General features: G+C 42.7%; 1 protein-coding gene across 5 annotated transcripts; it reads left to right on the top strand.

Moving 5' to 3' along the window:
- Positions 1–27,263, top strand: LOC6492954 (protein bric-a-brac 2). Of its 5 annotated transcripts, none has more exons than XM_032453930.2 (5): positions 1–480; positions 3,114–4,996; positions 24,128–24,206; positions 24,295–24,725; positions 24,877–27,263. In XM_032453930.2, exons 2-5 carry the CDS (start codon positions 3,227–3,229, stop codon positions 25,861–25,863), a joined length of 3,267 nt encoding a protein of 1,088 aa, XP_032309821.1. In that variant the 5' UTR covers positions 1–480; positions 3,114–3,226; the 3' UTR covers positions 25,864–27,263. The 5 variants fall into 5 exon arrangements, with proteins under 5 accessions (XP_032309821.1, XP_014764156.1, XP_032309823.1 ...); XM_014908670.3 differs by having other exon boundaries at positions 1–485; XM_032453932.2 differs by having other exon boundaries at positions 2–462; positions 24,298–24,725.
- The last annotated feature ends 131 nt before the right edge of the window (positions 27,264–27,394 follow it).

The raw sequence follows: 27,394 nt of genomic DNA, 5'->3' as shown, positions 1-27,394 counted from the left end.
CCATTCAGTGAAATCGCTCAGTTTCGAATTCGTATCTTTTAGTTCGTTCCGATACGAACTCTCTCCGCAGTCGGGTTTTCAGCTGAGAGTGCGATACTACCCCAGTGCAGAGCGTATCTTTCAGTTCGTGTATCTTTCAGTCCGTATCTGACTTTCGTCGTGAGTGCAACATCGTTTGTGTACCGGCAACAAGAGCCAACCACCACTACCACTACCAACAACAACAACAACAATAACAAAAACAACAAGAATATAGACAAGAACAGCAACAACAAGTGACGTGAGACAAGAGCGGTTGACAAAAACAAGAATCAGTTGCAACAGCATGTGTTGCATGCCGCGAACATAAACAATATATTCTATTAATAATAGTTGATGCCACAAAAAAGAGAAAATCAAAAAAAGTAATAAGTAAAGAAAACTGCAGTCGGAAAGTGAAACAAATAAAATAGCAGACCAAGTGTACGTACGGTGTACGGTGTACGGTGATTATTATAATAATTGTAGTGTATTATTATTTATGACAAATGACAGTGAGTTAGCCGAGACCTGGCTGGTTGCAATGCATTTAATTGCTACTGCACGAAAATCGATTTTCCTCCTTATAGAAATTCACTATACACATATATATATATAAATTATATTCAGTGGCCCCGCACATTTTCCGCGCATTTTCCTTTCCACCCAAAGAAATTGTAATTTATTAATTTATAACACAATCCAGTCCCTCCACATTCCCCCTGAAGTCTTCCAAAAACAAAAAAAAAAAAACAAAAAACCTCCTCATGGTCGTAAAAAGCGATGGTGTTGCTGCCGTGTCTGGTGATGTTGCTGGTGTTGCTGCTAGTGCTGTTGCTGTTGCTCTTGTAGATTCGACGTCTTTTGGGCGCTCAGGAATTAAGAAGAAAACTTACGCGAAGGAGCAACTTTTCCGAGTTTCCCTCGAGTGGGAGGCACGCGCCAAAAACAGTTTGTAAACATTTTCCACGAGCCGAGAGCACTGGCACTGCCATTGCCACAAGCACAGGCAGCAGCAGCAACAGCAGCAGCAACAACGAGCTCTGCCTGTGTAATTTATTACTTGCTGCATAAATAATAAATAAGCGTTAATAAATAAATACAATATACAATATATATATATAAATGTGCTGCTCCTTCTTCTCTGTGTCTGTGTCTGTGTGTGTGTGTCGGTGTCCTGTGCATGTTTGTGTGTGAGTGTGTTTGTGCTTGGCAACTTGGAGGAAGGACTCGCAACCTCGAGACGAGAACGAAGCGAAAATAAATTAAATAAATATATACAAAAATAATAAATAAATAAAAGTGCTTGGAGAAGTGGCTCGCATTCCGTCCGCTATTTACTTCCCATCTGTATTTTGTATTCTGTTCATTTTTTATTTTATTTTTTTTTGTAAACAGCTGCGCTTGTTATAAATAATTAATCAAAAATAAAAAATGAGAAGGCAGCGGCAGCAACATCAGCGAGATGAGGAAATGGAGACAGGAAGTGATAAGGCAGTTTGGTGGCAACTAGAAGGCGATTCTTTAGTTCACTTTTTTTTGTTATGAATTTTCAATTTTTCGCCCTGCATTTTGGCAATTTAGTTATTTATTTATTTGATGCTGACTTTTTCCAAAGAAGCATCAAATTTAATGCGAACGGCGAACGAACAACGATAACAGCAACAACATGAATAAATAAAAGGAATAACAAAAGGCAGAGCGCGGCCATAACAATAAACCAAAAGTTGCCAAAAAGGCGGAATGGTAGAGGGGGTTAGCTTAAGGGGGAGATATTTTCTTCCTTTCTGAAGGGGGGGGCCAAGGATGTAGCAGGGGGCAGGGGCAGGGGCAGGAGGCAAGGCTCCCTCGACGATGACTCTCCAGCAACAGCAACAACAGCGGCAATAAAATAAACAAAAATAATAACAGCCAACGACGACGATGAGTCGCTACAGAGCCACAAGATTTAATTGGAATGAAATAATAATAAACATAAAAAGTAGCAAGAAGAAGAATTATAATAACAATAATAATAAATATAATTAAATTTTATGACAGCAGCAGCAGCAGCAGCAGAGGCAGCAACTGTAATAGCAGCAACGGCAGCAACTTTTCAACCCAAACCCAAAAACCCATTGTCCTCGTCCCAACCACCCCACGTAGATGTCCCCTGAGCACACACTCATAAATTAAAATTATACAAAATATTTAAATAAATATAATTACTTTTGCCTCTCTCTCAGCGCTGCCATAAATAATAATATTTAATTAAATATAAATCTATAGACGGGCGATATGCGCATGCAAGTAGATCCAGAGACAACAATACAAAATAAGCAATAATCGCACACACACCACACCACACACTCTGTGTATCTGTTCAGATACAGATATATAAATATATAGATATCTAGATACATATATGTATAACAATTGGCAGAGCCGAGCGAAGCGTATAGGAGACTACAAATAATTGCAGCTCAGTAATATAAATTAAGCCAAATTAAACATAAATAAATGTGTGCTTAGCTTTTAGCTAATAAAGCACATTTCTGGGCTGGGTGAGTGGGTGTTAGTGGGTGGATGGGGCGTGGCAGGGTGGAGGGATTGCAAGGGAAAATACTAAACATAAATTAATAGAAATTCATGGAAATTTTCGGCAAGATTAATAGGCTTATTTAATAGAGTTATGGCTGAGAGTAAATGCGTTAGTTGTGATACGGTTCAGATGGGGATGAAATGCTTGCCAAGATATTAGATAATAAATCCGCACATATTCAATTACTAAGGGATATCCATTTATTTTCTAGAAATCTCTCACTTACAAACATTCTTGAAGACTTACTAATTTTTCTGTTAGCCCAACAATTATTTTTAACAGTGACTGTCTTGAATTTCCAAGAACTTTGTATCTTTGTATCTATTTGTTTATATGAGAGATAGTTTTATTTACCAATTAAATTCCCCTCAAATTATGAATAATACGTTCTCCTGGAAATCTTTTCCAGATGATAGCCGGAAGATACATATTTCTTGCTAAAAATATCCATTTAATATTACTCAAGTTTATTTAGCTTTTTGTGAAAATCATTTGTAATTTCTTTCGATTGCAGCTTTTGAACTGTTCCCAGGAAAAGATCTGGAAACAAGGCCATTAAAAATGTGTTAGGAATCCCCGTGTGAATCCTGCACTTGATAGACAAAGACGAAATACCATCCCAGCACCATGGACATGACCAAACAGATTGTCGACTTCGAGCTGAAGTCGGAGACCGAGATGGCCGGTGTGGAGCAGTACGAGCCGAGTGACTACACAATGCCGGGCCTGCTGGAGCCCAAGGAGGTGGTGGAGCCCATTCTGGAGGAGCCGGAGGAGAGTGATGTCAAGTCCCCGCAGGAGAGCGGAATGGAAGCTAGTCTGGAAGAGCCCAAAGAAAACGCTTCGCACACCGACAAAGAAATGCCAGAGAAAACAGCCGCAGAAACAGACTCAGACTCAGTCGTGGCGAAAGCCAAAGCCAGTCTGCTGAACGATCAGGCCTTGACGCCGCCGCCACGCCCACTGACCTCCAGCGAGGTGGTGGGCCTGCGGGATCCCGATGACCCCGAGCTGCGACTGCGCCTGGAGGCCAAGAAGTCCCGATCCCTGCCCGTCTCCCCGCAGCCCCAGCAAAATCTCAAGATTGCCGCCTCGGCTCTTTTCGAGTTCGGTCGCGGATCAGCCCCGGTGGAGAGCAAAATCAAATCCAATCCGGACGTAAAGCCTCCGAGGCGGAGAGTGGCCCCGCCCTCGGGAGGCGGTGGGGACAACCAGCAGTTCTGTCTGCGCTGGAACAACTACCAGTCCAATCTGACCAACGTCTTTGACGAGCTCCTGCAGAGCGAGTCCTTCGTGGACGTGACTCTCGCCTGCGAAGGCCACTCGATCAAGGCCCACAAGATGGTGCTGTCCGCCTGCTCGCCGTATTTTCAGGCTCTGTTCTACGACAATCCCTGCCAGCACCCGATCATCATCATGCGGGACGTTAACTGGTCGGATCTGAAGGCTCTGGTGGAGTTCATGTACAAGGGTGAGATTAATGTGTGCCAGGATCAGATCAATCCTTTGCTGAAAGTGGCCGAGACACTGAAGATTCGTGGCTTGGCGGAGGTCAGTGCCGGCCGGGGAGACGGCGGAGCTTCCGCTCATCCCATGTCCGTCTACGACGACGAGGACGACGAGGAGGAGTTGGCGGCGGCAGCTGCCATTCTCCGACAGCACGACGACGCCGATCCGGAGGACGAGCTGAAGGCCAAAAGACCACGATTGCTGGCAGATGGAGCTCTGGACTTGAATCAGCGCCAGCGGAAGCGTTCCCGCGACGGCAGCTATGCCACGCCCAGCCCCTCTCTGCAGGGCGGAGAGTCCGAGACCTCGGAACGGGCCACTCCAGGAAACCAGAACCAGACTCAGCCCTTGGCCATGACCACATCCACGATAGTCCGCAATCCCTTCGCCTCGCCCAACCCCCAGAGCCTGCAGGGCAGCGGCGCCTCGGCCAACGAGAGGGGCGCCTCCCGGGGCTCCCCGCCACCACCCTCGGCCCATAGCAATGGAAGCGGCAACAGCGGAGCTGCTCTGCACTCCCCGCCCGGCTCCAGTGCCGCCCAGACTGCTCTGCCCCCGCACATGGCCGCCGCCGTGGCCGCAGCCGCCCACCATGCCGCCGTCGTGCCACCGCCCCCGCCCGCCTCGATGCACCACCATGCCGCAGCCGCTGCCGCCCAGCAACTGGCCGCCCAACACCAACTGGCTCACTCCCACGCCATGGCCAGTGCCCTGGCAGCCGCCGCCGCAGGATCCGGAGCTGCGGCTGCTGGATCGGGAGCGGGAGCCGCTGCCCCCTCGTCGGGAGCCGGAGCCGGAGGCAGTGCATCCGCCTCCTCGGTGGGCTCCCATCACGACGACATGGAAATCAAGCCAGAAATTGCCGAAATGATCCGCGAGGAAGAGAGGGTAAGTGGCAGTCTCTACATTTAATACGAGCTTATTGTTTGGAATTGAAATTCCTAGCCAAGTGGATGGGGATCTTGGGAATCCGCTTCCCCATTGACCTCTGACCCTCCCCTCCCGCCAGTCCGCCAGTCCACCAGACTGCTTAGCATATTGCGCATTCGCCGTGTGGGCCGCTTATTTAGTTTGGAAAGTGCAGGAGTGCATGCATATTAACGAAATCTTTTGCATTTACCCAGAGCGCTGTTATTTCTATTAGATCGCAAATTAAAGTCGATTTACTATTTGTATAAGAAGCACTTTAAAACGACAGTATTACTGGGGGGAGGAGGGTGGGGTCATGAGGGGGGCGAGGTCGCGACATTAAGTGCGTCAGCGACTTGAAAAATAATTCAACAACATTTAATGCTAATGACGAAAATTGCACAATGCACGCATACAAATGCGCCAGAAACGACTGAAGACGGCTGAAATGCCGCAGAAAATAATAAAAATCCAGCTAAGGAGACAAAGCGGTAGAGAAAATCAACAAAATTATAAACAATTGGCAAAAATTGATGGCAAGGCAAACAAAAGACGCACAAATATTTGATTTGTGTTCGTCTCGTGCATCTGATTCTCCATAATTGCAACTAATGCGCCTCCGATTTTCCCCTGCATTCTTAACTTTTAGCTTCATATACTTTTCATATATGATATATCATATTCAGACATATATATAGTATACATAGTATGGTGTGGTATTAGTATATCTGCGATAAACACTTAATATTTGCTTTGCCTCAACCGCTGACATTGAGCATTAATTCTTGAGCTGGCATATATTTTTCTAGACTCTAGACTCTACAGGCTTTTGCACTCGATTTGTTTAGACATATATCTAGACTCTGTATAAATAAATCTATATAATAAATGAGCCAGACTCATGAATATGAATACTAGATAAACGCTCCAAGATACTGCATATTTATGCGGGGCTCCTTGGTTAATTTATTAAAATGAAATGAGAAATAAAATCAAGAAAAAATACACAGATGGCAGTTAAAGCAAAAAGTGCTACTTTATAGACCACCAAAAATTTCACGACCACACTGAAGGGGGGGGGAGTCCCTACGTCTCTTGGCCAAAAAATAAAAAAAGAGGAAGATGAAGCTGGGAGCCTGTTACTTAATAGAGTCCATGCCACTTGGCCAAGTCAATTGTGAGAGTTTTCTTCTCTTTTGGGGGGCTTTCATTCATGGACTCGCACACACAGCGGCAGGGTGAGAGCCACACTCACTCACACACACACACGCAGGACCAGAGCGAGAGATACCGAGACACACACGCAGTTTTCCGGCGACCCAGCCGTCAGGAAAAGTCACAAGTTGAGGGCTTTTCCAGACACTCCCCCGACCACAGCAGATCCCGTCGCACACAAATTTTTGTGCGAGTTCCTTGACTTTTCCTTGTATTTGCTTTGTCTTTTCTTTTGTGCGTTTGCCAATTGTTTTTGCAAGAAAATTACTGAAAATTGCCAAGTGCTGAAAGTTCTTTGACAGCCAAGGGCGATGGGGTGAGGTTCGGCCCCCACTCGCTCCTAGAACTACTGCTCCCCAGCTTTGTCCTCTCCAGTGTTAGTCATAATTATTCTACAGAGTCTATGTTTTATGCTAAGCAGGTTGCTTGAACTCTACTACGATCTAAAGGAAGTGGCTAAAGAGGTTTTCTTTTCTTTATTTTATACTTTTCTTTCATGATTTTTTAATATTTACTCTGACCGTGTGAATCTTTTCTTTTCGGGCCTAGGGCCCTACCTAGAGTAAGCCTTATGTCAACGGGCTGTTTCCTGTGAGGTCTATGGTCCGGATTAGAGAGCTCATTAAAACACTTTGATTGATTCGAACCCAAGCCGGGAAATAAATCAAATTTATGTCCGTTGTTACATAAACGAAACCGATCGCACAGTATACTATAAGTATTAGTGCTTGGGCCACCCCGGTAGCTTTAACCAATGGGAAAATCTATAGGGTTAGGCCCTCTCTTATCGGGAATATAAAAAGCTAGAGGGCTAGAGGCATTTTCCATTTCGAAGATTAAAGGATTTCGTAAGGCGGGCGGCACTTTGGAATTCAGTCGCATGAATTATATGTGAATTCTATAATTTACGAGGCAATTTCGATAATTTCTTTAGTTTGTCGTTTGGGCCATAAACGTTGCAGCAATTGTTCTTGTTATATAAAGAGGGAACGAAAAATTTTGGGTGCCCTGGTACCCTGGTGCCCGGTGCTCGGGCCGCACTCGAAATAAATAAGTAATTTATTTTATGACAGACCCGAGCTGGCCATAAACCCACATAGATCTTATCGTCGTGCAAATAATACAACAATATAATCATAATAACAATTTGTAATCTTAAGTCGCGTCGATTCCAGCCACCTCCAGCTCTTGGCTTTGGTAATTTCCCTGATAAGATTTCTCTTGATTCCTTTTTTTTTTCTTTTTGCTGTATAGTATATTTTTTGTTATTTTTGTTTTTTATATTTTATTTTTAATTCGTTTCTTGGCGCTACGTGATCAGTACTCTATAGAACTACAGCTATTAAGACTGATAAAGCCAAAACAGTATGACTCGTGGAGAGTGACGCAGTGAGTCTAGAATCTAGAATCATTTTTGGCCAAATCATCTTTGTATTTACAAGCCGACGGTGATTCTTTAAATAGAGAAAAAAAAAAAAATAAAACGATTAGCGTATACGGGGGGACTATAGAATTTATATGACCCTATATACCATATATCTGGGTTTTTCAATGGCCATCGTCCAAGTCCGTGCACTTGGCTTGAAGGGTAATTATAGAAACATTTTTGGCTAATTGGACTTAAGAGGTATAGCTCTGGTATCAGATTGGAGTCGCTAATAACAAATACTTGTACACCCGCTATCTGATTTTTTTTTATCGTATTATAGTCTAGTTTATATAACTTGGAATATTTTTGCTATGTGATTTTATTTCTTTTGATAGTGTGAATTATTTTATTGGGACTAGTACCTTGTGCGCAAAGCCTTTGTAATATTAGCCATGTGATTTTTTTTATTTTTATGATATTAAAACTTTGGACCCACTATCTGAGCAGGTTCTCCTGCCATTTCCGTTCATGCTCCCATCATTTTAATGTTCCAGCTGTGTTCCTTCGTTTGTTTTCCTTGTATTAAGTTTTGTTATATTTCCATCTATTTGGCTGCCTTTTGTTACACTTTATTTATTTATTCCAGCATTTATTGTGGTCTACAGAGTACAGACACCGACATACCGACAGATACACTTTTCCATCGTTAGTGCAGTCGCGACTGTTGTCTTTATGACGACGACTACCACGATGATGATGATGATGATTATTATTGCCATAGCCTGTTTCTGTTTCAGTTTCAGTTTCAGCTTGTCGGTCGCTGCTTCGGTGTGTTTTCATTGTAGGAAAGACATAAGAAAATTATAGGTATCTGCCCTTATGGCGCAGCGCAGCGGAGCGAAACAATAAAATATAAAATAAAATATGTACGAGTCTGTTTACGCAATTACAAACAGACAGACACACAGGGCCATGCCGAGAGATACAAAACCTAGTTCGGGGGAGTGGATCCGAGACTCTGCCCCAGAGTCGGAGATACAAAATTTATAGCCGGCAGATACGGCAGAACGCGAACAGAGTGCATCTTGCGGATGCGGATTCGGATGCACGACTCTTCTGAGGCAAAGTCCTAACACTCTGCTGCAGCCTGCCACAATTAGGGCCATTCACAAAAAAGGGAGCACAGATAACGGCTTAAATGAGAAACCGAAATTAAAGAAAAGTGTCTTGTATCTTGTATCTTGTATCTGATAGTGTCACCGCAGCCGCAAATGGCAATATAATGTGTTATAATTTGTCAGCAGCTCCACAGAGCGAAAAATTTCAATTGTTTTCGAAATGAATAATGGCTTATTGCGAAATGAAAACTAATTTTAAGAAATTTATTAAGTATCTTACAGGTAAAGAGATACCTAAAGATAGAAGATACATATTTTTTTCGCAATTTCTCTGGCCAGGATAATAGCAGAAGGAAAATCACACAGTAAACGCCTCTAATTTGGCAATCAACTAAAAAAACTCTTTCCTCTCTTGGCTTGGCTGCCTCTTAGGCATAATGGTCTCTGTGCCTCTTTGCCACAATCCACACCACACTTGCCACCACCACCACCCACTTGAGGCCTGAGTGCAACTGCAGTTTTCTCTCCTTTATGCGAATGCAATTTGCTGGAAAGGTTCGATTGCAGTCACTGCGTGGCTGGCACTTGTGTGGCTTTCCTTTTTCCAGCCGCTTGAGTCCTTTTGTGCATCCTGTGGTTGCCGCGCGAGTACGGCTGGATGATTCGGCGTGAAATTAGCCAGCAAAGTGAGCGAAATGGAGTCTTCAGTCGGAGTTTGAGTTTTGAGTTTCTAGTTGCAGCTTTTGGACTTGGATCCGACGACGATGCATCTCCGACTCATCAGATCTAAGGCTTTTCATTTTTTATTTGTTTATCGGCGCGGTTCGAGTCGCATCTGTAAACAGAACATTTCGATGGGCCTTTGAAGTTGCCTTTTCCTGCATTTGATTTGTTATTTTATTACTCTACGAATTTTAACACATCTGCTGGAAATGCATCTGTGAATTATTAAATGTATCTTGTATCTTGTATCTGCTGCCAGCACCGAACGAACACATGTAAACGGAATGTTCGGTCGTCTCTTTTCCTTTCCGCTCCCTCCCTCCCGCGCACATCAATATTTATTACTTTGTGTACATTTGCCGTAGAACATATTCTTTTACTTTTTTTCCTTTTTTTTTTTGTTCATTTATTTATTCTTACCCCCACCCTCCCTTCTGTTGCACTCTGAACTGCATTTCTTAATTTAGCCATTCCTCTTCATCTGCTTCGTTTGTGTTTTATTCCCATTCCCATTCCCTTCCTCCTGCAATTGTTCTTTTATTTTTATTTATTTTTTTTTCATTCTTTCTTATACTTTGTGGCACCCCCGCTTGGTCCGCTGCGGAAGAAAGGCACAAAGAGAGATGCGAGCCGGAGAAAGGGAGGTATCGGGTCGGATCCCCCTCGGATCGGCGTGTAATTATTACGATTGGATATATAATTTGTAAAGCGAAACATATGTTTTCAGTTTCCAGTTTCCAGTTTAGTTTTCCTTGGCTGCTGCTGCATTTTATTAGTTGAAGTATTTTTTGTGTTTTTTTTTTTTAATGCTTAGGAGTCTGATGACTGAAGCCTGAAGGAGATAATGTTTGGAAAGCCATTGAAAGTTGATTTTTTAATGGCAGAAGCCATAAGAGCCAGAGCCATTCTCCAGGCAGATGGCTTTCAGTTTTCTTTTTATATCTATTTGTTATTTTTATTTCCACATTATCGCCCCCAAAGCCCTAGCATCTGGAAACTGGCAAGTAGGTCTTGCAGATAGCATCCGCCAGATACAAGATACAAGATACAAGATACCAGATAGTCAGATATCCAGATACAAGCCACACAGCTCACCTGTGTGTACTGCACAAAAATGCAAATGCAAGTGTGCTCGAAACTTCTTTCGCCGCCGTTGGCAGGTAAACAACAAATGCAACTACAACAACAGCAGTAGAAGAAGAAACTATCTTATTTACAATATTTGCTCAACGAATACATTTTCTATTCAATATTTATTTAACGGTAAACACAAATGTCAACAGCACCAGTCGAAGGGAAATGTGCTTAAACAAAAGATAAACGCTAAGTTCGTGGTCTGTCTTGGCCTGGCCCGAACCACCGCCACCGCTGCCACGCCCAGCAGCTGCCTGCTGCTTGTATCTGATGGATGCGAGTATCTGTGGTCGTCCAATTGACACCGTTACTCCCCAGATTCTGCGGTAAATTCTGTCGCCTGTTGCTTCTGTTGCTGTTGCTGCTGCATCTGAGATGTTGCATGTTGGTGGTGATGTTGCTGTTGCTGCATGGCGTTGACAGGCCGCAAGCCGCAGTTGCGCCGAGCGTCTCAGCCAGTTGTCAGCGAGCCACGCACTTTTTGGTGTCACTGTACGAGTCTATTTGTCTGTCATCTACAGATACAAGATACATTTACAGATACAGATACAGATGCAACAGCAGACCCGGCAGACGGCGCATTAATTCTTAAGCAATATTTATAGTTGTATTTTGTCAAATATTTGCACAGTTTGTTTTGTGCGCTGTCAAAGACATTTATCAAGACACTGTCTGCCACTGCAACAGAACCGCACATTTGCATTCGCATCTGTATCTGCATCTGCATCTGCAACTGCAACTGCAACTTGCTGCTAATTGCACGCGCTGCCGTTTGTCATGCCTCTATTTTGCTGTTCTCATCGTTGGCGTTCATTCATTATATTGTCGCCTCGACTTGTCTCTGCATCTCTGTGAGGTCAAATTTACTTTATTAATTACAACAGCAGCAAAAGCTAAAGCAACAGCAGAAGCAGCAGCAGCAACAACCGGCAGCAATAAATTTAAATGAGTCGCAAATGTGTGCCGCTCATTTCGGAAACACACGACAAAAATTGGAAACTAAATGCTGCCTAATTTTTTAAATTGCCACGCTCGGGGAGCCCAAAACGGCCAAATGGGAACTCGATTTGGAAAGCCTAGCCCTATACTCATACCTATAGTCTATATCTATTTATTTATTTATTTGGCAAACAGTATGTCTTATGAGCACATTTCCAGGAATACTATACTATACTATATATACGTTCCACCATAATTAATTAAATATTTTTATACTCTGGTGTGTGCTGGTGGGGTGTTTGCCTACTTTATAATGGGCTGAGCAAAACTAAATAAATTTCGCGCCGAGCTATAATTAAATTTATGTGGCTGAGTCATTTTCGTGTGCGATGAATGGACGCCAACTTGGTCAATGGTCTCTATAATGGTCTAATGTCTAATGCCTATACGGAGTGTAGGTTCCCACTCTGTGTCATCAACTGTAGAATGCCAGTACCAATCCATTCCATTCCATTTATTTATATGTATCTATATTAATTTATTGAATTGTTGCACAATGCCAGCGGGGAAAACGCTTTGTCAGCGCCTTGTAATTTACCAGTTTTCCCACAGATCCAAATGCATAGATATATCATGTACATATTTTTCAATCCCTATCCAAACGAAACTCGAATTGTGTGCATTTCTGTGAGTGATTAATTGCTTGTATTTTATTATTATTCATCTTTGTATTACTCTGCTCTGAAATCTCGATCTCCGACTATTTTCCTCACATTTACTTAGCCCCGCCAGTTATTCGTAATTATTTTCTCTGGCTGGCTTGGCACTTGCCGCCAGTCTTGGCAGTCTTGGCTTTTGTATTTTATTTTATTTTATAATATGGTATACCGTTTGGCTCTGCCGTCGAACAGGTCTTTGAACTGTTTTCGCATGTGCGCCAGATACAAGATACAAGATACTCACTCACCCGCTCACCAGCTCGCTTTTGCCTTTTGTTTTGTTTGGCTTTGTTTGCTCTTAAGAACTTATGCAAACGAGCATAATTATTCGAAATTAAAATCTAAATTTATAGTTAGCATTAAGCCAAATGACTAACAGCCAAGTAGTGGGTGCGACGCGTTGTAAGTAAGAGATGCTGTGTGTTCTGGCTGATTCATGTCATCGGCTTATAATGAAATTGGTTTATTAGTGATAATTTGGGACGTTTGTCGCTTTCCGTTTCGGGGTGTGGCGAAGGCCCTCTCAGTGACTCAAGACCCTGAATTATGATATAATAAATTCTGCCAGAGCACGGAGATAAAGTGCGAATGGAAATGAGTTCGTGCAGGTTGGAAGGGTGATATCGTAATTCGATCTGGTACGGATTAGTGGGGCACTCAGTTCTCTAGCTCTGACATTGTGATTATTGTTCCTCGAAAGGCTTCTAATTAGGCACCTGGCTACCGTCTTGCATGTAATTAGCCATAAATTGTAATTGATACGCTGGTGAATTATAAAAAAAAAAAAAGTTCAATTGAATCCAACAATTAAGTGCGGCAACGGCAAACTAATAAATATATAAATTACACGGCTACACTCACACACGGAGGGACAGGCGCTCATGTCAATCGAAAGCCAACGCCTGCAATGGTCATTAAAAGCGACTGCCACTCCCCCAGACCTCAGGGCAGGCCACCCCCGCCCACTTTCCATACCATACAACAAAAAACACAAAAAAAGAATACAATATACTTAATCGCATATGCATAAAGCGAAGACAAAGGAACGACAATCCTCGCAGTAATTACACAGAAATTTAAATAATAATAAAAAGTGGGAAAACTTTTACGTTGATGACTCCCGCGCTGCCAGCAATTAAATATAAAATGTAAAGAAAAAAAAAATAATAATAATCCACAACGTGTATGTCTGTGTCTGTCAAGATACAATAAAATATGATCGTGTAATTTTTTATAGTTTTTAATTAATGGCTTTTCTTGGAGAGCCTGCCTGCCTGCCCTCCCGGGTCTGAAGTCTCAAGTTCCATCGCATGTATTTTCCATTTCCATTTCCCTCCAAATGTATTTTGGTCGGTCAGTTGAGCCACATTCGTAATTATATAGTTTTATTGTAAGCCGCAATATGGGGGCATTTTTCACCTTTGTCATCGTGACGGAGTGGTTTTTCCTTCCCTACCCCTCCCCTCATAACCATTTCCATTTCCACTTCTTTTTGGGTTAAAACGGAAATGAATGAAAAGTCGTTTTTCTATATTATTTTTTTGGTTCATAACTTTCAATCGCCTTGGATATAATAATTGCCTGATCTCAAAAACACATTCACAAATCTTAAATCTCTGAATAACAAAAAAAAGAGAAAAAGATTTTTTTTTAATTCCAAATCGGAATCCAGATTTATAAAGACAGTCGAACGTTGCCTCGGCGCTTATTTATAGCCACCGAAAGTGGCGTTATTAATAATATTTATTTAAATGGTTACTTTATTAATCAAAGCTCTGTTACACGTGCGTTCTGATTTTGTATCTTCTTTTGTGCGAAACGGTTGTTGTTGCTGTTGTTTTGTATCTTTTTTAGCAGCTTGTTTTTTTTAGTCGTGTCGCTTTGTGTGATTATTTGCATTAATTATTAATTTGCTCGTTTGGCAGTTTGCGCATGCGCAAATGTTATAAAAACTGACTGACAAAAAAAAAAAAACAAAATACAGAAAAAAATACAAAGAATCAAGAAACGGCGACGAAATGTTTGAATTTAATTTTAATACATTTCGCCTGTGGCCAGCTAACAAAAAAAAAAAAGAATCTTGGACTTAATTTGTGGTGTTATTTCTTTGTTGTCGCTATTTTTTCACTTTTATTAGTGGCATCAGCTGTTAAAGCCGTTTATTTCTTGTTGGCTTATTTACTTGGCAGGCGGCGTGTGGCGGCTGTCGAGTGAAAAATCAAATAAAAAGTCGACTTCTCTTTAAAAATAGCACTCGACTGATTGATTCCATCTCCAAACTATGCTTGCTCACAGATGGAAGTGGCATGGTTGTGGCTCTTGGGGCTAATTATACGACTCTGCGGGGGACGGCGACCTAATGAGCCCCAGAAAAATGGATAAAAAACAAGTTACACCAAGACAGCATCCCAAAGCGGTCATTTAAAAAGCCAAAATGAAAGCATTTCAATTGTCTTCATGAATGAAAACATATCTCCTTCACTCCAACCCTCTAACCGAAAATTTTATGAAAAATATTTGAACAATAGCTAGACCATGAACCGGCTTAACCCCTCTTGGCCCAGAAACTCTTAGTCGTGACGCGACAATAAACGCACCAAACTGCAGGCACACCACGCTATATCGCATTTATCCATCATAATAATAAAATAATAAAAGTGTATACAAAAAGTGTTTTGTAGAAAATATCAAAGAACATCCCCCCGTCATAATAAAATCTATCTTGGCCAGCTGGCTACATCATAAACTCTTGGTGTATACATAAGAAAGCATTTATTAATCAAAACTATCTTGTTTGTGGATGAGTTTGTTGATGTTGTTGGGTTTATTGTTGGTGCCATTGAGCGCGGCATATTTCTCGTCAATTTTAACTAATAAAATTTAATTTATTTAAATTCCAAAACGCTCACAGGGACATACATGGACGGACATAAAAATCAAATCACAAACATTGTCAAATGAAACCAAGAAAAAAAAAAAAATCAAATACTCGCACAAAAATAAAGAAAACAACCGAATATCTCAATATAAATGAAAAGAAAAACACAAATGCAAAATAATTTATGCTCAATGGCCGAAAAAGACATAATAAAATGGCTGTTTGTTGTGAAAGAAACGATATAAACTTTATAAACCGGAATTCTCGACCTTATCTTACCCAGTAATCGCCCAGAATCATGGCCTAATCACACTAATTTTTTGGTGGATTTCAGGTGGCCGGAGATACCCCAATTCCCAGAGTTAGGAGTAAGGGGTATGGAAAGCAAATTACACAAATTTAAAAATAATAAAACTAAAACGTGTCTGCATAAATTAATTAATAAGTCAATTCCGAATGTGAATGTGGTTGGCAGAGGAAGACAAAGACATGAAGATTAATTTAAATATATTACCGGAGGCTGCGAACTGCAGATAAGTCAGAGTTCCCATTCGTTTTTGGTTCGAGCGTGATTCGGATGAATATATTCTGGTGTTCGGATGAATACTCACGCCTCCCCTCCCCCCAGAGACCAACTAAGGGTTAAGCTGTAGCTAAAATAAAGTTTATAAGCAACAACTTTTTATGCATTATTCTTTTTATAGCTCTTACAGCCAAGTTAACTGCCGGCCTCCTTTGACGCATTCATTGTCTGTCATTTGCCGGCCATAAAAAATACAACTTTTTAAAGAAAATAAACGTAAAAGCCTCTTAGCGAGTGAGAAATGGGAACAAGCTTAGGAAATCTTGCTTCTTCTCGAGAGATCAGATCCATTTTAATCCATTTCTCTACATAGTACTAGTACCGATACCCCAGCATCTGAAATTTCCGCTCGGCGGGGCGACTCATTAAAAGTAAATAAAAAATCAGATACTAGAAACAATCGAGAAGCGTTTCGGATGCTTGTTGAAAAAACGATGTTAAATAAATAAAAAATATATAAATACACATCAAAACGCGAATAAAATGGATATTCGAAGAGCAAATAGTGAAGGCGCGACCGCTAAAACGCTCCACCACGCACTCGGACAATGGGGGTCGTGTAAATTTCTAAAGCCAACTAACTATATGGCCAGCCACGCCCCCTTAGTGGAGCAGTCATCCGCCCCCCCGCCTTCTTAAAACCATTTCAATTTAGTACGAGTCTTGGCCGTTCGGTTTCGCATTCAATTTGATTTATTTCTGTGAGCGAGGCCAAAAATAAATACCGCAAATAAATAAAAATCTAGTTTGGCATTTATTTATTTTATTAATTTGTGTTGCGCGTGTAGCTATAGCTACTGATGGCTGATGGCTTCTTGAAATGCTTCTTCCATCATGAGTATGATTCACTTTTTAAAAAGCCTGAGCCAGCGAACGATTTAATATTTATTTCGAGCGTTTATGTAATACGCGTTTTATTATTTCATTTTTCATTTGGCCGGCCTTAGCGAGCAAATTCATTTCACAACAATGTGGGGCTGCCTTTTTGTTTATAATTAAACGCAGAAAGCGTATTTCTTAATTATTTATTTTATTGTTGTTTATTTTTGAATGGGCTACAGACAATTTCCTGCACTTCAAGCGAAACAAATAAAAGTGACGCAGCCTTTTTGCGATCTCCTCCTCCGTCGTGGGGAACAACTACTTTGGATATATACTCTCGAGTACTTATAAATTCCATCCTCATTCCCCCCCCCAAAAAACAATTGAAAAACAAATCCAAGAAATTAAAGTTCAAAACCGGCAGCCAATTATATGAGCCATATATTTTCTTTAGAGCAGATTATGGGGAAATTCATTTGATGGCCGGCCGATGAGATGATTTTTGAGTTGGAGGAAGTGCTCGTGGCATTTGTCGGCTCATCCTGGGACAAAGGATGCATCATATGTGGGTTTTTGGACTTAAGTCCGAGACACAGATACCATCTCCCGGTGAGCTAAGCCAAAGTCAAAGACAGTCAGAGAGTTTCCGTTTCGGAAATTCCGGGCCTTTAGCTACCAGATCCGCTAATTGCCAGAGGTCCTAATGCAAATTTAATCCGTGTGTGTTTCGAATTATTTTCGCCATCCGCAGACTGCAAATCAATTGCAACTGCAATCTCAGCTGTGTCTGTGTCTGTATCTATTTACATATGTAATGGTTTTGTGTGTGTATACACACCCATACACCCGCACACCCACTCGCACTCACAGATGGGCCTGGACTATAATAATTATCTTGAGCAGACAGCGCTCGACTAAATCAATATTATGGCTGACTAATAAAGGTGTTACACACGGAGACACACACGCTAATACATTTGCTGCCGCCGCACACGGATGCAGATACGGAATTGAATATAGAAACAATCGCCGCCGCCGCAATGCCAGTTGCAGTTGCAGACACAGATACAGATACAGATACAGATACAAATGCATTTGCTGGGGACAGACATTTGACAGGTCGCTGGGAAAGGGCATTAGAAATAAGTTGGAAATAATATAAATGGAGACGAGACTACACTGAGATAAACAGATTGGTTATCATCACTGTCCAAGGATAGCTAATGCTAAAATAATTCTATCCTTTTTGATCAGTGCATCCCCTTCCTAGTCTCCGGTCATGAAAGATGCAGATAGCCTGGAGTCCTGTCCACTGCACTTTAATGAGACCCCTTTCCGATTGGTTTTTGTCCCCGATTTGTATTAATTACACGTACTCCCGATATCCGACATCTATAGGCTTAGCTCCACCGCTTTTAGTGGGCATCATAGAAAAAAAAAGAAACAATAAAATATGCATTTTAAAAGTTGCCCGACTTTGGCTCTCAGCTCTCCACTCACCTCGTCTCGTTTGGGTTTTAGTTTCGTTTTTGGACCGATCCGAGTAGACTCGACTTGACTCGACTCCCCCATGGCCTGCAACTCAAACAGCAGCCAAAGCCCAGACCAAACCATATTTGTCTAACCTGGGCCCACACACACACACACACACAGAGACACACATGGGATGTCAGGACAGGACAGGGCAGGAGGGTAGTATACGGGGCCTCTATTTACCCAGGATCTGGGACCGAGTGCATGCTGCGCTCTGTTTTAGACAGTGGGCGGCCGCATCTCCTCTCTATGCTATTCAAAAAATTTAATGGCATTTTAAATAAGAAATTACACAGGCCGTGCATATTTCATAAGACTTCGTATGGTGCCGGCGATGTTCGACGCGGCTCAGAGTTCGACTGAGAAACGGTTAGAGAGAGATGGCTGGGGCGCTGGAGAAAGAGATAGAGAAAGAGGTAGAGGTAGAGCGTCTCTGGTCGACTCCCCAAAGTATCAAATGGAAAAACTGTGGCCCAAAAGCAAAGAAAAGCGTGCCACGGCTGCAAAATAGTTGCAGTTTTCGGCCTCAAAGCAAAATAGAGAATCTAAAGTGATCGACAATAGAGTACTCATTAAAAATAAATTTAAAAAAATTAATCATAATAGAAACTCAAAATCTTACTTAGAAGATACAAAAAAGTTTAACTATCTTAATTAAAAACATATATTGTCAAACTATATCTATAGCCCATACTACCCCTCTATTGCCTTGCAAAAATAATGGCGGAATGTTAGCTGTAATTCTAGCCTTATATGGCCGAGTGGACGCGGCACAGAAGGACGAAGGACGAAGGCGGGCGGCCGGGCGAAAGTTGTGCTACCTTTTTGCATAGCTTTGGACTCATTTAATATTTATGTCTCTCTAAATATTAAATATTATTTCAAGGCTTTGCAGTGCGTTGCAGTTCACTGCTCCCCGCCACAGCCCTGGCTATTTCCGCTGCAGTTACAGTTGCAGTTGCAGGCCTTCGAGCCATTCGATTGGCAGTGGCGGTGTGGGATGTGAGTGAGGAAAAAAACGTAGCATACATTCGAGCGCTTGACCGGAGTTGCTATGGCGTTCGGCTTCCTGCTATCCTTATGGCTTTTCTTTTTATTTAAACTTGCGAGATTTGCGCGCCCATGAATAATTAGTGCGGTGCCAGTTTTTCTTCTCCAGCTTTGAGCCGCTGACGATGGAGGCGTGTGTTTTTTCCGCTCTAGTCTGCCAGCTTATACAGGTTTAATATTTAATGACTGTGTGCAGCCGTTTTAACACTTTGTAGACTTTCTCCCTTCTTCTTGGGACTCTCGTCCTAGTATTGTGTATATCCTTTTTCTCGCAGTGAAAGCGCGCTTTCAATCAGCCCGAAGAACACGCAAGGCTCCGGCCAGTCCCAAGTCATTACAATAACCAACAATGCGCAAGCTTCGGGACGGGGGCTAAATGGGGGACTAGGACCCAAAGCCGTATATCCTCATTATCCTCTGTGCTAAAAACAATAAATTAGTATTTGCAAGAGGTTAATTTTTACTTTGCAACTACACGAGCCAGCAGAAATTACATGAGCAACGACTGCAGAAGTTACAATTGCTCAACAACGCCGGCAAAAATAACAGCAGAGGAGCCAAAAGCCAGGGTCGGGCGAACAAATTCCACCAATACATATAGGGGAGTTGCCTTTTAGAGATGGCGGAGTGAAAAGGATAATGGGAGGTCGTTATATTTACTAAAAATAAAATATTTTGTAAGGAATAATAAGAGGTTTAAGAGCAATATTTTAATCTTTTTTTCTAAACTTTTATAATTAATAGATACTATCTTGAATCCTTTTTTTTACTTTCCCATCACTGTTTTAAACATTTTACAAAGTCCGAAATGCCAGTTCTGGCCAGTTCCAAATGCCGTCTGAGCTCGCAGGACAGCAGCGCAAGACAACTCTGGGGCAGGAGGGTCTGCAACAAAAGCAGCCCACACAGGCAGGCAGCAGGCTCGCCTCACTACAAGGGGTGCCTGCCTCGGATCGCGGTATTTTCGAGGGTCTCTGAAAGAAGTCGGCGGCCCATTTAAATGTTTTATAGCAATTTCTGTTGTCGGCTGCGGTTGATGTTGTTGTTTTTGTTGTTACTAGTGTTGCTGTTGCTGTTGGCAGTTGGCAGTTGCTGGTTAGTCGGCAACTTGACACACCTCAATGCACGTTGCACTCAACACTTGGCGTATAATTATTTATTACATTTAAATTATTGTTGCCATTGTTGTGAGGTGAGCTGGTGTCTTGTTGTTGTTCTTATTGTTGTTGTTGTTGTTGGTGTGGCAAACAAAACTTTCAGGGGTGTTGGGAAAAAGGGAGTGGAGGGAAGTAGGATAGAGAGTAAGCTTCATGCACTCGCACTTGGCTTTATGATTGCTACAATTATTGTTGCTGTTTCTGTTGGTTTCTTGGACAGCATTTCCACAAGTGCAATTGTTTATTGCACTCTTGCATTTCATTATATTCCAATACATACTCTTGTATATGTATACAAGATATGAAAGATATATACAAGATATCGTACGAGCCCAAGAAGTATCTATATACAGTAGCTCTTCCTACCATTCCTACCCTCGCCAAGCTCGCGAAATGTGTTTTTCACATTATTCCCATGAATAATGCATTGGGCCAATATGCATATTTTATGTGAAATTCGTGCAATAAAATACTATTAAATATTTAGTTGCCGCCGACGTCGACGTTTTTGTCTTGCGGCAAAGAAAAAAGGGAGCAAAGGAGCACTGGGTGTCCTGCCTCCTACCTCCTACTGGCTTTTGCCAAAGTCATTAGAAATTCGAGGAGCCATGGGAATGGGAATGGGTACGGGATTTATAAAAATGCAAATGGATTCGCGGGCATCTCCTAAAATAGTGTCAGTTTTTTTGGACACAGGACCTTAACGATCCTTAGGACGATCCTTGTTTAAGGAACTATTTGTGGGTGAGTCGTTGGAAGATTAATGAATGGCCGATAGAAAGTGAGATATTTCTTAAATAAGATCTAATCTCACAAGAACTAGATAATTAACAGAATTTCCCTCAGTTCTGGAGAGGAAGTTCGGAAGTAGAAAACGTGGCCAAGGTTGCCGGAAAAGAGGGGGACAGATGGCTGGATGAGTGGGTCGGTGGGTGGGTGGCATGCGTAATACAAATAAATGAATGAACCAGAAGAGCTGAGAGGCCAGTTGCCGGAGCGAGAACGAAGAGCGTCCGATGTGCGGCAGGAGCTGGCCGGCAGGAGCTAGAGAGAGAAAACTAGTTGGCAGTAGTAATAGTGAAGGCTAAAAGGAACCAGGCGCCCAGGAAAAGCAAAAGCATGAGACGCTTTTCGCAAAAACGCAAAGGAAATCGCAAAGTTCCAGCTAGTTGTGACGCACAAGGTGGTTGCTTGCTCTGTGTGTGTGTTTGTGTGTGTGTGAGAGGGGGGAGTGGCAGGAGGACTTGCGGTGAGCAAGTTGCAGACAAGAGAAATAACAAACTTGAGACGCCACCACGGTGGAACACGAATCGAAAATGAATAATAAATAAAGTGTTATATAATATAAGAAATATACACAGCAAAAGCGATGTGGAAGAAGGAAACTACAGCAAAAGTTCGAAGCCAAGGAGATGGGGGGGCGACGGGTTAAGGATAAAGGACATGCCGGCAGGGGGGGATGGGCCCGGGAATGGTGTAGTTTTTAGTGCTTTTCCAAAGGATGGGGTTGAGGGGAGGAGTAGAGTTTATGTGCGCGCTTGAAAAATAAAATTAAAATTGCATTAGAATCCGAGGGGTATTACAGCCCAGAGGAGGGGTGTGGCGGTGGGGGCGGCTAAGCCCGCGATGTAGTGAAAACTTGAAGGCTGTTGAAAGGAGACAAGGAGGGGCAGGAGGCAGGAGGCAAGGGCTCTATGCATTTGGATTGATGGTAAATGCGAGTGTGAGGGCGTGTTATAAATTTATATTTTATTGCCAACAGACACACAAAGTTATAGAAATCTATATATATATATGGTTTCTGTATTTGCGGGAGTGTGTGTGAGGGTGGGGGCGCTAATAAAAAAAAGTATTGAAAAAGTCCAGGCCCTGGCTACGAAAAATATTTTCTTTGCCTTCGTTTCTCGCCTCTGGAGGAAGGGGACTGAAGGGGAGATAAACAAAAATCAATAAATTTTTATAGAAATTTGTAGCAGCGGAAAAGTTAATTAAATAAATTATTATGTGAATGGGGCGTGCACACGATGAGTAATTGGCAAGAAGAACAAGAACAAGAACAGCATTATGGGGCTGACTAAGAAGAAGAGGAAGCAGAAGAAGCTCCACCAGCAGAGGCAGTGGCAGTGGCAGAGGCAGAAACAGCGACAGCGACGTCAGCGGCGAGGCGCCGCAAATTAAATTAAATGAGTTGAAAGAAAGTTGAATGCGCGCACACTTCAAATTTGTTTTTGTCGAACAGTGGGCTATGGGAGGAAGGGATGGGACGGTGGGATGGTTGTTGCCGAGCTAGCCGAGGGGGAGTGGAATTGAAAATTTAATTAATTAAACATTTTTCGAGCAGAGCTCGTAATATTTTATTATATGAATTGTACTATGCGAGAGAGTTTTCTAAAAGGCAGGGTCTTTTGATTAATATCCGACAATTGCTTGACTTATACACAGAGAGAAATAACTTAAAAAAAATATTAAAATATTTATGTAAATTAAGAGCAATTAAATAACAAAATAATAGTAAAAATTCACAAAGTTCTAAGCCATAATTTAATATTTCCCTTCATTACTTTTACGATTTAAAAGCCACTAAATTTTGAACTGTGCCTGCCATAAGTCAGCGCCACCCTCCGCCCAACGCCGCCATTATTAACAAAGTGTTTTACATAAAATAGCATTTTTAACGCCATTTTGTTTGCAGCTTGGCCGCATTTGTTACAGTTACTGTTACCGTTACAGTTACAGCTGTAGTTCCTGTAAAAATGTAAAAATGCTTCCGACTTTTCAATTTCAATTATTCATACGTTTTATGACCTTTTTCCTTGGCATGTCAGGCGGCGTTCTCTGCGTTCTCCATTCTCATTTCTCCTTTCTCCGAACTCTACACTCCTTTCTCCATTCTACGGCGCCTACTTCTCAAATATTTAAGCCTTGCATTATATGTTCTCTTTATGCGATGCATTTTTTTCTTTGTTTCTTCCATTTTTTTTTTTTTTTTTTTTTTTTTTTTTGTGGCTCATGCTTGCTGCACATAATTTGTATTACGCCTCTGCATATAAAATGCATGGCTACGTGCGCTGGGTGGGCGTGGCCAGCTGAAACTGGCCAAAATGGCCAACTGGCCGAAGGAAGGCTTTATGGCCGGAGCCTCTGTTCCGACCATGGCACGAAACGTGCATCAATTTAACTTTTCCTATACCCCATGGAGTCAAAACGAAAAAAACCATAGCTCTGTAGAGTTTCAACAAAATGGTGATTCCAACACACAAGCGTCTCCAGGTTTAGTTGAAGCTTTTAGAGTTTTAGTCTCTGGTAGCGCTTAACCCTTAAATGGACTGCTTTTTGCCGCCGGGGCAACTGATTAATACCACCGGTAGGGTTAAAGGCGGTCTCAATTAAGCGGTACATAGCTTCCACCTGAATTCCTAATAATAGCAATAAATAAATGGGTTTTTGTATATTCAAACTAGGTGGAATTGTGGTCTGGGGCTCAGCTGGGCCGTAAAAAGCCGCCAAGACAATGGTAGCCGGGGATAGCACCACTTTGTATACTAATTTGCTTTCGGTTGGCTTCCCGGCTGGCTCTGTGTCTCCGGCTCCGACTTCAGCTCCAACTCCGACTCCGGCTCCCTTTGCATACGAAAATGCTTTGGCAACATTTATGGCATTCATAAACTTTTACGGCCAGCCACAATTCGTGTGCAAATGTCACAAGGCCCCAAACTAAGCCAAAAGAAAACCTAGTGACAACGATTGGGCGGAGGTTTCCATTCCACCGGCCGCCATAGTTTTTAATTCTTTAAAAAGGTTACTATAATGGGGCAATCTTACAGTTTACTTTCGGTTCTAAATTTGTATTATTTTTCCATTTATTTTCAGGCCAAAATGATCGAGAGCGGAGGACATGGCGGCTGGATGGGCGCCGCAGCTGCAGCCACTGGAGCAGCTTCCGTAGCGGGTAAGTTTCTGAATCTCGGCCCTTCCTTGGGCCACCTGCCTCTCCTTGCAGGCTTTTCATTGTGTCCGGTATTTTGCGTTACTTCCAGCAGACAGTTACCAGTACCAGTTGCAGTCCATGTGGCAGAAGTGCTGGAACACCAATCAGCAGAACCTCGTGCAACAGTTGCGATTCCGCGAGCGAGGACCCCTGAAGTCCTGGCGACCCGAGGCCATGGCCGAGGCCATCTTCAGTGTCCTCAAGGAGGGTCTGTCTCTGTCGCAAGCCGCCCGCAAGTACGACATCCCGTATCCCACATTCGTCCTTTATGCCAACCGAGTGCACAACATGCTGGGACCCTCCCTGGATGGCGGGGCTGATCCTCGGCCCAAGGCCAGGGGTCGTCCCCAGAGGATCCTCCTGGGCATGTGGCCGGAGGAGCTCATCCGCAGTGTCATCAAGGCTGTGGTCTTCCGGGACTACCGTGAGATCAAGGAGGACATGGGAGCCCATCAGTACGCCAATGGACAGGCTCATGGTGTAAGTACTTTTGAATTTTATAAAAAATTTATAATCTTTAAGACTTGATAGATAGATAATTTATTTATTTACTGAAGAATGTATCCCTTGCCAGCCTTTTAACAATTTCCCCCTTTTTTCCAATTTTTCTAATTTTTCTCAAACTATGTAGTCCCACTTTGGACCAGGATCTGCTTCGAATGGCTATCACAGCGCCGCCGCCGCCAAAATGGCTGCCCAGAATGCCGCCGCACTGGCTCCGCCGGACTCTGGTAGTCCGCTGAGCTCCATGACGGAGACTCTGCGCCGCCAGATCCTCTCGCAGCAGCAACAGCAGCAGCACCACCAGCAACAGCAGTCGCACCACCAACAACAGCCGTCGCACCACCAACAGCAGTCGCCCCACGGCCAGTCCATGAACATGTACAAGTCGCCGGCCTATTTGCAGAGATCCGAGATCGAAGACCAGGTTTCCGCTGCAGCGGCAGTTGCTGCGGCGGCGGCCAAGCATCAGCAGCAGCAGCAGGGCGACCGTCGGGGCTCCGAGAACCTTCCGGATCTCAGTGCCCTGGGTCTGATGGGTCTGCCGGGCCTGAATGTGATGCCCTCGCGAGGATCGGCGGGCGGAGCTGGAGGCGCCGCTCCGAACAGTGCCGCCTCATATGCCCGGGAGCTGTCGCGTGAGAGAGAGCGCGATAGGGAGCGCGAAAGAGAGAGGGAGCGCGAACTGTCCCGCCAATATGGCAGCCAGTCGCGGGGCTCTAGTTCCGGGTCCGGCAGCGCCAAGTCGCTGTCGGCCAGTCAACGACCCGGAGCTGCCTCCCCCTACTCCGCCTACGCGAAGCACCAGGCCAGCGCCTACAACAAGCGCTTCCTGGAGAGCCTGCCCGCCGGCATCGACTTCGAGGCCATTGCCAACGGCCTGCTCCAGAAGTCGGTGAACAAGAGCCCGCGCTTCGAGGACTTCTTCCCGGGACCCGGCCAGGACATGAGCGAACTCTTCGCCAATCCGGATGCGGCGGCAGCTGCCGCAGCGGCGGCCGCCTATGCCCCCGGTGCCGTGGGCGGGGCAGGCGGTGGTCCCGGTATCCGGGAGTCGCCTCTGATGAAGATCAAGCTGGAGCAGCAGCATGCCACCGAGCTGCCGCACGAGGATTGAATCAGGGGAGGAGGGGCATTGCCCCAATCACTGGGGTATGGTCGTTTTTAGGGAATTCCGGTCGTGGAAGAACTGTAAGTCTTTGACTTTGAAAGTAAGAAGCTATTAAAATTATTATTTTTAAAAACGTTATTCTTTAAAATTAAAATAAAAACAATTATTCTAATTTGTTTTAAAAACTAAACTTTATTACTTTCAAAAGATAAACTAAGAAGGTTCTCCAGACTAACCCCAGGATTTTAGCCAAAAAAAAAATAAAGAAAATAACATGAGACCACCCCCTAATCCACAATTAAAAATAAAACATAACAATTTGGACTGCTGATGGAAACCCCAACGTTTTTAGAGTTTAGTGCTTAGTTGAAGAGTTGCTAACTGGTTTTTATGCCTAGGCTAGTTTTAGAGCGTAACGAGGAAGGTACATATAAAGTATTAAACTATTATTAAAGCACACCCAAAAAAAAACTAATATGAATCCAAAAACACACACACACACACACGCATAATCACATACTTCGAAACTTTCCTGTAAGGATAGGATCTCGTACTTTTTCTTATTTATTTCGAGAGAGAATGCGTTGCGTTGATTGCCTTTTTTTGCCACGCGAAAAATATAAAAATAATATTAAGATAAGAGTAAAGTTAACCATAATGAGAGAAAATTTAATATTACCATTAGAGACTTGTGCATTTCTTAAATGTAGCTTAACCCTACCATAGACATACAATCACACTGAATGTTGTCAAAAAACTGGTAATTACGATACATACATAAATATATTATATACAAGCCTATGCATATACTTTTAGATATATAGAGAATACGCCCACTTACACACGCCCAAAACATATATAATTATATTAATGGTATTTCCAAATGTAACTGTAAATAATGTACAAATTTCCATAGCTTTAGGCTTCGACTTAATCTTAGATATACCGCCTCCCAAAGCCCCATCCCCATCCCCATTCCCATTCCCTCAAATAGAGCTCCTCCCTCAAGTCCCCTCTATACAAATGGCACTTATTCTATGATAATCGGATAGAGAAGCTCGTACTGTAACATTGTAAATGAATGAATGAGCAAACAACGCAGGCAGGCAGGCAGGCAGCATCACATTATAATTGTGCTAATTTTATGTAAACAATTACCCATACACACACCCACACCCACACACAACACACAATCGCACACAATACCCTCGACTGCATATGTATTGTCCGTACTCTGTGAGTGAACTATTATTATTATTATTATTATTATTACGACTATTATTATTATTATACATACTGTATGTCCCCGAAGATGCACGAGGCATTCTTATGTTTAGTTGAACCGTAAATTATACAACAATAAACGGAAAATAAAAACAAATTGAGAAACTAATTGTCAACCAATATATGGAGGTGTTTTCTTAAGGGGTTCGGGGATCTTTCAGGAATTTCCAGATTGTAAAGGTCTAATAGCTCTCGAAATATATTAATGTAATGGAGATAAAAATGTTTGCTACTTCAATCGTATTTTTGGATA

Source organism: Drosophila ananassae, chromosome 2R (genome assembly GCF_017639315.1).
Source record: "Drosophila ananassae strain 14024-0371.13 chromosome 2R, ASM1763931v2, whole genome shotgun sequence".
In the NCBI taxonomy this organism is placed as follows: domain Eukaryota; kingdom Metazoa; phylum Arthropoda; class Insecta; order Diptera; family Drosophilidae; genus Drosophila; species Drosophila ananassae.
This window is presented reverse-complemented; position numbering and strand designations above follow the sequence as displayed.